At 43.4% G+C, this 11,137-nt stretch overlaps 1 protein-coding gene across 2 annotated transcripts; it reads right to left on the bottom strand.

The window, feature by feature from the left end:
* Positions 1 to 371: 371 nt before the first annotated feature.
* Ctxn3 (cortexin 3) lies at positions 372 to 9,954 on the bottom strand. Of its 2 annotated transcripts, XM_029471967.1 has the most exons (3): positions 9,604 to 9,922; positions 5,762 to 5,844; positions 410 to 1,498 (listed from the first exon to the last, which is right to left on the bottom strand). In XM_029471967.1, exon 3 carries the CDS (start codon positions 1,397 to 1,399, stop codon positions 1,157 to 1,159), a length of 243 nt encoding a protein of 80 aa, XP_029327827.1. In that variant the 5' UTR covers positions 1,400 to 1,498; positions 5,762 to 5,844; positions 9,604 to 9,922; the 3' UTR covers positions 410 to 1,156. The 2 variants fall into 2 exon arrangements, with proteins under 2 accessions (XP_021006032.1, XP_029327827.1); XM_021150373.1 differs by lacking the exon at positions 5,762 to 5,844 and having other exon boundaries at positions 372 to 1,498; positions 9,604 to 9,954.
* Between the last annotated feature and the right edge of the window lie 1,183 nt (positions 9,955 to 11,137).

Genomic DNA, 11,137 nt, shown 5'->3' with positions numbered 1-11,137 from the left:
TGGACAGTCCATATGCACCTTTCCTACATCCCCCTATAGAACAGGCTACATCTGTACTGGACAGTCCATATGCACCTTTCCTACATCCCTCTATAGAACAGGTTACATCTATGCTGGACAGTCCATATGCACCTTTCCTACATCTCCTATAGAACAGGCTACATCTATGTTAGACAGTCCATATGCACCTTTCCTACATCCCCCTAGAGAACAGGTTACATCTATGCTGGATGGTCCAGAGGCCCCTTTCATGAAAGGGGAGGGAATGTGATGACTTCCCTGCTCTCTTTTGTCTTTTGGGAAAATGTTACCCATTCAGTACCACACACCATTACTATCACGTTATCTCAGTAAAAGAAGAGGACATATTACTGCATCTTGAGATTGTTTTTATTTGGTAACTATATGCACATAAAATGCATACTCCTCTTAAAGCCAAAGTCTTTTTGATAAGCGATCATCTTTCTTTTAAAAATATAACCTTGAAGTTGTGCTTGTAACCCCCCATAAGTTCCATCAGAAATGTAAGTACAGTAGATTCAAATTATACATCAGTGCATTTAAATGTGTTAGCTATAGGAATACAGAGATTAGGACTGGTAGTGAAAATGATAGCATTCCCATCCAGAGTTACCAGGTAAATAACTATTTTTCCTAAGCCTACCACTGCTTCCTGGAGCCCCCTGCTTTGCAAGAACTAAGTAGCCCCTTGACGTCGTCTCTACACAGGCTTCCTCACCCTGCCCAGGACATAAATGTGCACAAAGCACAAAGTAAAATTGAGAGACATGACTTGTCCTCAGACTCATACCCGATCTTCTCTAATTACTCACTATCTGTTCTGAGCAGAGAGCGCTTCATTTGACAGCGGCATCTACGCAAGTGTTAGTGCGCTTGGTTTTACAATATCTTCAACAACATTCATTGAGTAGACACAAATGTTTGCACTTTCCTACTTGGGGTCTAGCAATAGAAACTTTCCATTATCCTCAAATAAGACACCTTTAACACAATAGCAGGTTTATGAAACAATGGGTTGTTATCCTAGGGCCATTCATGGTTAAAATTGGATTTGTTAAGAACATTAACAAAGAGGAAGCTTTGCTCAGACATAAAGCACTTTGCCTCCTTGGGAGGGCAGCCTACTGTGTCCCCACTAAGCAAGGGCATGGTCAAACTGCCCTTTCTCCAGCCCTTCAAGCCCATCAGCCCAGGTTGAGGTTGGCATGCTCCGATATGGGTCTAGAAGAATCCGGAAGCACCTGACAATGAGGATGCCCAAAAAGATGAACAACAGAATCACGAAAACGAATGTTGTTTTCTGTTCCAGAGACATGCTATAATCTGATCCGTTCCCAAGGGGTACCAGAGGTGAAGGAACAGGCTGTCCTCCATCCATTGTCCAGGGAATCCAGAGCACAGTATCTTCTGCTTCCCCTTTCTTCCATCATCAGTTTGCAGAGATCATGGTGGCTGCTCCCTGGAGGGGCTGAGTTATCTTCAGGAAGAAAGGAAAGAAGAGGAAGCAGCTATCAGAATGGGACCTGCTTTTCTAGAATCACAGCAAGTTTCTCAGAGGCAGTCAATCGGCCAACTTCTCTTTAAACAAGAGAGGCTTAATTCTGTATAACTAGGGAGAATAATATATCCCCTTTGTACAAAAATGACCAGATTGTCCTTAGAATGGCCAACTGTGACCAGAAGGGATGGACAAGAAATTCAAGTACAACACAGATGATAAGAAGTAGCAAAACAACATTGGCTTTTAAGAGTGCTCTTAATATGCAACCTCTCTGCCCAGGACTACTCCTACTCCATCCAACGATGTAACTCTCACATCGCTATAATAATGTTGCCAATCAAAGTTGAACAGCAGCTGTGTGCCAGCACTGTGATACACTTGACATCTTAGAGTCACAAAAGCAGGGACCTCTACAATTCCAGTGAGGGGAAACTAAGACCAAAAAGGGGGTGGGGTGTTTAATATAGAAACTGGCAGGGAAGCTTTGGACTCTTGGGCTCTGGAGTCCGGTTTCCTCTTTGCTGCTAAATAAATGTGGGACCTTAGAGAGGTCAGTGTGTTGTATACATTCAGAATTGCCTGCATATCTCTCAGTACTGAGATAAAGACGAATGTCTGAAAAGTATACAAAGAGGAAGGAAAGACAAGAAAATATTGCTTCACTTCGGACAGGACTGAAGGAGAGAGTCTGCTTTCTGCTGCCTGAGCGGAGGGGAAGGCACCACAGACTCCTAAACCTTCAAGGAAGTTTTTGTCTTTACTCTTTAAATCAAAGCCCAGGTTCAGTTCTCGACCCAGGGAAGAATCTAGAGAATTGAGCAAGGGGGGATGAATTTAACCAACTATAGTTAAAAGAACAGTGGCTTCCTTAACATCATTACATTGGAAGAGAAAGAGAGAGAGACAGAGACAGAGACACAGAGACAGAGTGAGAGAGAAACAGAGACACAGGGAGAGACAGAGACACAGGGAGAGACAGAGACACAGGGAGAGACAGAGAGTCAGAGAGACAGAGACAGTGTTTTACATTTTAGTGTTATATTTTACAGTTTAGTGTTAAAAAATGAAACATTTAGATAGTGCTATTTGCTTTTACAGGCAAATCCTAGAATATACAAAGGCTATTACAACATTCAAGTACTGTGCTAAGTCAATTTACATTTTTTAAAGAAAAGCATACATACTAGACATGACCATGATATGACATACTGCTTGTGATGCACCAGAGTAGCTGGCTATAGAAATTAACATGACTCCAGAAAACCTATGCTCAATGGAAGTAAGCCACTGAGTACAAAGAGAAAGCATGATCTAGCCATCACTACAGCCCTTCTTCAGGTAACTTCAGAACATCATCACCTTTAGTACACCGTTAGTCATCTGAATAACAGAGTGCATGTAGCTTGACACATCAACAAATATAAAATAAAATCCCCATTCAAAATAACCTAGGCTAACAAAGGGGATAACTAGCAACATCCAAGAAGATGAAGTCACCAGTTTGAGGGTATTGGATCTTTGGTAGCTCTACCACTTTAATTTTTTTTTTCCTGGACGCTGGAATACTTGTCTCATTTATGATTCATGCTCCTTTTGAAGTAAGGCTGAGATAAAAGTTAACTGTATTTTAAAAACAAATAAGCCCTTTAGAAATATAGGCGAGGGTGATGAATTGGGTTTGCCCTGAATCTGCTTATTTTTAAAGCATCCTCCAGCTTCGGGTGTTAGTGTTCACTGGGCCTCAAGAAGAGGGCAGGAGAGCAGCTAGCACCTCCATTGCGATTTCCTTCTCATAACAGACTAGGGCCATCTGCAGCCACTGAAAATATCCACATTGGACTTAATCACTCCAAATATAAATTATCCAAGGGCAGGGATGAGGGAGAGCCACCTGATGGTGGGCGAGCACACGTCTCTGCTGGCACTTTCTCACTTGCCTTTTCTTGTCCCATGGGCTCCACTCTATGTGGCCCTTGCTCCCCTTGCTCTTCCCTAGAATCCCAATCTATGTCTAGCTTTCCTTTGGCCCAAAAGAAGTCAGATTCTTTTCATTTCTCAACAGAGCTCAGTATGCATTTCTAGATTTTTTTAAATCAAATAAAAACAATGTACAACCCCAAAAGTAAATGTAGGAAAAGAAGAGATAACTAATTATATACATTCACAAAGTTGAGGCTATCTGGGACCTGTGAAGTCAAATCAAGGGCGACCAGAGAGAACCCGTAAGCCTGGAAGATGAATCCCATGCTACAAGACAGCTGAGCAGAGCAGCAAAGCCTTCTTTAGGTCACCCCTCCTTTCCCTACTGCTGGTGTCTGGTGTCTGAGCAATGAGAGCTGTCTTGACACTGGATCCATTTTTGTTGACCTTCTTCAAACGGGGCAAATGGCAATCAGTTTTCCCTGGACCAGTGTTTCATAGTTCTTAGGCTCTACCCATGACTCAGGACCATGAGCAGATGTTCTGTTCATTCAGTGTCTGCAGCAATGACATGCCCCAGGGGAATCCCTAGGATGTAGCCTATTCCCTCATCAGATTGCCTACCCCTCACCCCTTTCAGTCTCCCCGTTAAGAGACCCTGGTGCTTCACTTCTCCACAACCGAACTATTGCAATGGCCTAATAACCAGTTTCAAATCGTAGTTTTACTCCACTTTGCTGGTTTCAAGGCAAAATGCAGTCGAAGATGTAGTTCAGTGGCAGAGAGCCTAGTAAATGTCAGGCCCTGTTCCAACCCCTAGTACCCATCTCTAGAAGATAGAGGGTGGTGAGCTGGAAGGAAGGAGGGAAAGAAAGAAGGAAAAGAAAGGAAAGAACAAATGCATGGAGAAACAAAGGAGCAAAGGAAAGGAAGAAGGGAGGAAAGAGAAGGAAGAATAAAGGGAAGGGAAAGGAAGGAAAGGAAAGGAAAGGAAAGGAAAGGAAAGGAAAGGAAAGGAAAGGAAAGGAAAGGAAAGGAAAGGAAAAGAAAGGAAAAGAAAGGAAAAGAAAGGAAAAGAAAGGAAAAGAAAGGAAAAGAAAGGAAAAGAAAGGAAAAGAAAGGAAAAGAGAAGGAGAGGAGGGATGGGATGAGAGAGGAGGAAGGAGGGAGGGAGAAAAGAGGGAAGGAAGGAAGGAGGAAGGAAAGGAGGGAGGAAGGAAGGAAGTAGGGAGGGAGGGAGGGAGGGAGGGAGGGGAGAAGGAAGGAAGGAAGGAAGGAAGGAAGGAAGGAAGGAAGGAAGGAAGGAAGGAAGAGGCAAGATACAAAAATCCAGTTAATTCTTGTATAAAGCCTGACACCCACTTTATGAAGCCTGAATATAGATGGTGCTAGAAAAACAGATCGATACAAATTCAGTAAGAGCATACAAGCAAAAGAATTTTGAAAACTTTATATAGCACTTTATAAATTGCAAAGATCTCCTCTTCCAGCATACCACAGTGCCCAAATTCTTCCTAAAGTAACATATTTCAGTCAGAAAGAACCAAACTTTCTTACTAAGTTAATATTTCAGCAAGGAACAAGTCACCTTTACCCTATGAGTAGTAACTTTTCTGTGAGAACTGTCCTCACTGGGAACAGGAAGAGATGCAAGGCATGGGATGAAGGAGCAAAGAACTGCAGAAGGTGGGGCAAAGATCCCTGTGGGACCAACATGACATGCAAGTGAAGGGCAAGGGGAGCAGCCAGGGTGCCATGAGCAAATAGATACACGATGGCTGGAGAAGGGATGGGTCCCCAAGGATCTGGGGACCGAGAGACCCCGAGACAAAGACCAAAGGCCAACTACTTCACGAATTCATTTAGAAGCGGTTGAAATCTCTCCAAGAGGCTGCTTAATTTTGAAACCTGTAATCAGCTCACTGGCAATTTACAAATTTAAAATGTTCAACGGCATGCTTAGATGGAAGGGGGAAAAATCAGATTTAAAAAAAAAAAAAAAGGAATGAAGAAGTAAGCATCATCGCTTAACAACCGCCATGCACAAATATTCAGGCACCTAAAATTTTAAAAGCCCAACTTAAAGTAAAATGTCCCTGTTTCAGTAAAAAATTATTCTTACAAAATGTTCAATGGTGCTTTTAACTAAATAATGAAATCTTCCTTTTATGAACAGCAATAATGAAATCTTTTTTATTTTACTTTTTTTTTTATGAACAAAGACATCTGAGAAAACAGGGTTTTGGCATGATCACCCAGAGTCTTACTAATAGCACATGACAGTTATTTTAAGTATAAAGAAGGACCATGGTTACTCACAGCAGCGTCTGGCCCTGGCGGGATTTCCCCATCATGTAGTGCATCTGTCCTCTCTCTCTCTCTGCCAGATTCAATTGTGTTTGCTTGGGAAATAAAGTCTAATTTTAATACTGAAGCAACAAGACTCAATTCAAAAGATACCTTTAAAAATTACATAACATACCCCTTTTCTCAAGTCAAGCTCCATGGAGTCTCTGAAAATGACAGAGTGGAAAGTATCCTGAATGACTCTGGCAGTCTGTGTAAGCAACCTATCTGTCCTCCCCCTTCTCTCTCTCTCTCTCTCTCTCTCTCTCTCTCTCTCTCTCTCTCTCTCTCTCTCTCATCTTATTAATTGCAAAGCGTCCTTCTTTTTGTTCATCTGTCCTCCTTATACACTGCATCCTGTCCATCCTAAATGTAACTGTTCCTCCTCCTAGATACTCTTGTGCCGGGCCATTGACTTCCCGGGATGTGATGTTCTGATGGTTCCTGGACCACAGAGCAAGCAGTATTGCTACAGCAAAAGAATCTTCTATGCTATTAATTTATTTTCCTGTTTAAAATAGAACATGTGTCGAATCTCATTTGATGTCTGCTAAAACAGCCAACACACTGACCAAAGTAAAGTCCCAGGTGATGGAATCTAGGGACACCAGGAGACAGTATTCTGATTTTGCCTGTTCACCTAGAACACCCCCAACACCTCCATCATCGCCAGGTCCTGTTCACAATGCATACTCCTCTTTCCACCCATGTATTTTATCTCTGTTCTCGGGGTCATCACCAGCTAAGCCCTCACAGCTCTTCTTTACCAAAGACAGTGCCTCCTACTCTGTCTGCAGACACTTCAGAGAACAAGCATCCAGGGTATGTACCTTCTTCCTTAGGAAGCAACAAGCTCCTAAGGAATGCAACACTGACCTAGGGTCATTGGGTATTTGGGTATACACTGGATTGTACGTCTGACCCCCTTTATAGTCCAGGACACTGAATTCGAAATGCAAGGTTCCAGCTACCCGAATCAATGAACAACCCAACCCATTCACAGAGCTGAGGTATGAGATCTCAGAAACAGATCAACTTTCAGAGAATCACGGACAGTTCAAGCCACCATGACATGTTAATCACTACAGATCTTATACAGTTTGAAAAGCTGGTAGTTATTTGGCTGTTCAGTTTTTCCTGGCTTTTGGTGCTGATGGGTGGGGTCCAAAATATAATAAAACAATCATTCGGACATAGGCAACTACCCTTCTAGTGAAAAGGTCATTCTTATATAATCTGCCTCTTGAAGAAGAATTTCAGTCCTCTAAAATATACTGAATCCTAATGTCTTACATGGAGACGATTAATGTCAACAGGCACCCTTGTCAGGCTGCAAGCCCTTGGACATTTTATCTAATTTGCATCTCATTATGCAATTTCACAAAAAGGAAAAATACTTTGCTATGAGCAAAGTATCTCTTAGAGCCACAACACATTTCTTACCTCATTTTTTAAAGTGGCAGTGACACGCTCAGCCCAGGGCATTTGTTCCCTCGACCTGTGGAAAGGCTTATAGACCCCTGACTCCAAAGCCTCACACTTAGGTCTCAAATGCCTTCCTTCCTGGAACGCACTGTGGTGGCAGTGGGCATGACAGCTGTAGTCCTTTGCAGCACAGCCTGGCATGTTCTGGGTGTTCAATAAATAAACAGTAGGAAAGGATGCTTCCCCTCTTTACCACTTTTGTGCAAAGTGAGGTTTATTCCTAGTTTGTGTTGTGTAAAGGTAGCAAACAAAAGCACAGCCAGTTACCTAAAGAGTAGCCGCTCCCCTTCCTCCACTCTGCGGGTTGGAATGCATTGAAAGTCTCATCTCTCAGCTGTTAATGCTCTGCTGGGCAGAGTAATGCACCACTGTTTGTGTTTTAGGTGCTTCTGAACCACATAATTGGCACGCCTAGTTTTTAATGCTTCTAGGTCAGAAACCTAATTTCTTAAGTTGACATGTTTTTAAAACTAGGCGTAAACACAGTCTGTCCATTGAACAAGAACACTCATGAGTTTGTCTAGTTTACACTGACAGGGCACTTTGTCCTATGAAGAGATCCTGTGTACTTCATTTATGTTTATCTGGCAGAGTAGTGAGACAACTGTTTAGACAAACAGGAAGGGAGCTGGCTAGGTAAGAAGGGCTGAATTTGCAGTGTCTGGCGGAGACGAACTTACCTCAAGGGTTGCAGTGTTCTGCAATGGCCCTAGCATTGATTACTGACACAGGACTGTGACTTTCAATGACCTAAGGAACACATCCTGAGGCTGAGTCTTAGTAAACTCCGTCTCTACTTTTATGTTAGAGAAAGCCTCAGCCATATGCTGACTCTCAGAGCTGAGAGTTCTACCATGTAGCTCTGACACACCCCCTCACTCCAGGCAGATGAACATCCCAGGTTCAACACCCCCTAGAACTCTGAGTGAGCCCTCTATACGGGCCTCCTCATTAACTCCGTAAGACCAGACAACTAGCAGCTTTTCAAGCAGTAGGGTATGCAGCTAAGAGAGTGTCCTGTGTAGTGTCTGTAGAAAAGACACTATATAGGAAGAGTCTTGTGAATCCTTCTGAAACCCTGCATATTAGCCAGTAAACAGTATCCACATAGTTGCATATATACACAGTGATGCGAAATGTTTCAGATAAATTCAAATAATTCATGGCCCAGGTGATCAGCTACAACTCCAGGTAATAATGTCCGGAGACTTCAGAAATGCTTCATATGTTTTAAATCCTCCTGTCCCACATTTACTTTTTTGGTTAACATAAATATGTGGCAACATATACATATATTTTTCTAAACATTGCCTTCCTGTTCCAATGCAAACAGCCACCAGGGCTTGAAAATTCACAGGATAGATGAGGGAGATTATTATTGTATGCACTTGAAAAACATACTCTAGGATACTAGAAAACTCACAGGCAATATTTAAAAAAAAATTGTGAAACTGGTCAGCACCAAATGTCAACAGGCAGTTTCTGCAGAGTCTTTTTCACACTGCTGCTGTGTGCAAGGTTTCTTTTCTGCTCATCCCTGCAGAGTCAGGCTGCAGCTGCAGCTGCTTGGATTTAGGAGTGGAGTCTGTTACTGCTGCTGTTACCTCTGGGCCATTGGGGGACATGGCTCTTTTGCCAGAGTCCCAGTCTCCTCTCTACTTCTTTCTCAATATCATTTTCCCCTAACACCTGCTGAGAGAGTTTTAAAGAGACTGCAAGGCAGGGTTGTAGCCCAGCCAAGAATCATGCGGTACCCAGACCTTAACTGGGCAAACTGAAGCCACAATTAGTAAAGTGACACCGTAGCCCTCCCGTTCCTCTGGGTTTTCTGTCTCGTTCCTCCTGAGTTTCGTGGTAGAAGAGATGATGTTCACGGGGACGCCCCAAAAGGCTACGACAGCTAGTGCTCAACACCGATTAGGAAGTTGCTGAGATGTGAGCCCTTGTAAACAACACCAAATATTCTTATTACCTTTTCAGAAGGTTGGGTAAGTCACACGAAGGGGGAAACTGTAACACTGTAACGAGTAAACAGTTTCCAAGAATAAATGACTACAGCTTATGCAGGGGAAAAAAAGCCTGTTTTCCTACTTTTTAAAAATGCAGTATCAGAACCATGATAAACTTAAATGTGCTCTTATAAGGGGGCCATCGTTACATTTTACCTTCTTGAACTAACTTTCCCTAGCAGCTGATTAATTAGACTTTAACAGTCAAATTTCAATTCAGAACTCAGACCCAAAAGGTACCTGTAATTACTGCTCATGCATAAATTACAAAGTTACAGAAAAGCATCTAATTAGCTCAAAGACACAGTTACAACGGAGTACCTGATCTGGCTGGGCAAAGGCTTGGTTCATCTCCTGGTGAAACAGTTACAGGTAGTTAAAAGCCTGTCTGGTTTCCATTCTTCCCGGCCAGGCTGAGTTCAAGCAGGAGACAGAGAGGTAGCTGCGAGCAGCTGATGGCACACCCAGCTTTAAGCTGTTGTCTCTCAGGCTCCGAAACTTCCCATTAAAACCCCTGAGTTAAAGGAGCATCGTCTCTCTGTGCTGAGGCGTCATTAGCAGCCGATACAGCTGCTTCTTTGAGGCAAGCCATGATTTCAGTTCTGCCTCAGCAACTCTTCGGAGGATTCTGCTTCAGTGAGTTAGAGGCAGTATCCTCCTCTCAGTGAGTCTGCAACCGTCCTCAAGAAAACATTAACATTCAAAGGGAGTGCAGAGGAGCGCATCACCGGGCATTCCCGAAACCCTTTCAAAATCAAAGCTGGAAATCTACCTATGCTGTGTCTCCTCCATTGATTGCTGACACTGTTCCTGTTAAGGGATATCAATTAGCCCCTTGCAGACAACCAGCTTTAGTATTGATTATGGTTTCTAACCTTCAGGCCAACTCAGCCAATGGAAAGACTTTTTAGGGAAGGGTACCGCAAAGCATTTGGGAGACTAAGACTCCTTTCCCTAAAGATAATAAAACAACTTACAGAAAACAGCATCCGTGGTGGCGGGAAGGGGAGGGGAGAGAGACAGACAGACAGACACAGAGAGAGGAATGACTTCAAAAGAATCAAATCGGCCGGGCGTGGTGGCGCACGCCTTTAATCCCAGCACTTGGGAGGCAGAGGCAGGCGGATTTCTGAGTTCGAGGCCAGCCTGGGCTACAGAGTGAGTTCCAGGACAGCCAGGACTACACAGAGAAACCCTGTCTCGAAAAAACAAAAAAAAACAAAAAAAAAACAAACAAAAAAAAGAATCAAATCGGATTTTCACCATATCTGTAAATAGGCTAGCAGGTGGCTGGATATCATATCTCTTTGGCCAACCTCAGACAACTTTGACTGCCCCCACCTCCACCCCCCAAACAGGCCACCCGAGACCACACAATGAATAAAATAGGATTTCTGTGGGGAAACTATTGTCACATTTAGACTCTAGCTGCATGGCACAGTCCTCAAGATACTTTCTTTCATATTTTCCGATGAAATTCTTGCTTTTCAGGGGAAAGCATCACTCCCCTGGAAATACTTCAGCATAATCCTTAAGGAAGAACGTCCCCGGGCTTCGTTTTGTTTCGAGTTTATTTTCGCCACTCACCACTTTCTGTGTTGAAGTGGAAGTCGGATCAGCAACCGCATACCCAACTGCCAAGTGATGGGTACCGGTAGCAAGGATGCCCCTATGCCCTTCGCCTCTGCAGCCTCATCCCTGGAGAGACAACACCATTACTAAGCAGCCCCAGGAGACTGAGGTGGAGCACCTGCCTAAGAAGACAGCCTTATCTGTGAACATCAGGCAATGACCCTCAGATGCCCCAGACCCCAAGACTCTCAGAATCAGGGGCTGCATTTTAGGGCCCAATATT

This window comes from Mus caroli, chromosome 18, assembly GCF_900094665.2.
Source record: "Mus caroli chromosome 18, CAROLI_EIJ_v1.1, whole genome shotgun sequence".
In the NCBI taxonomy this organism is placed as follows: Eukaryota; Metazoa; Chordata; class Mammalia; order Rodentia; family Muridae; genus Mus; species Mus caroli.
The sequence above is the reverse complement of the archived record's forward strand: the minus strand, read 5'-3'. Positions and strand labels throughout refer to the sequence as shown.

Coding starts and splice junctions, on each gene's coding strand:
- Ctxn3 (XM_021150373.1), bottom strand. CDS start 1,399: ATGGATGGAGGACAGCCTGTTCCTTCACCTCTGGTACCCCTTGGGAAC.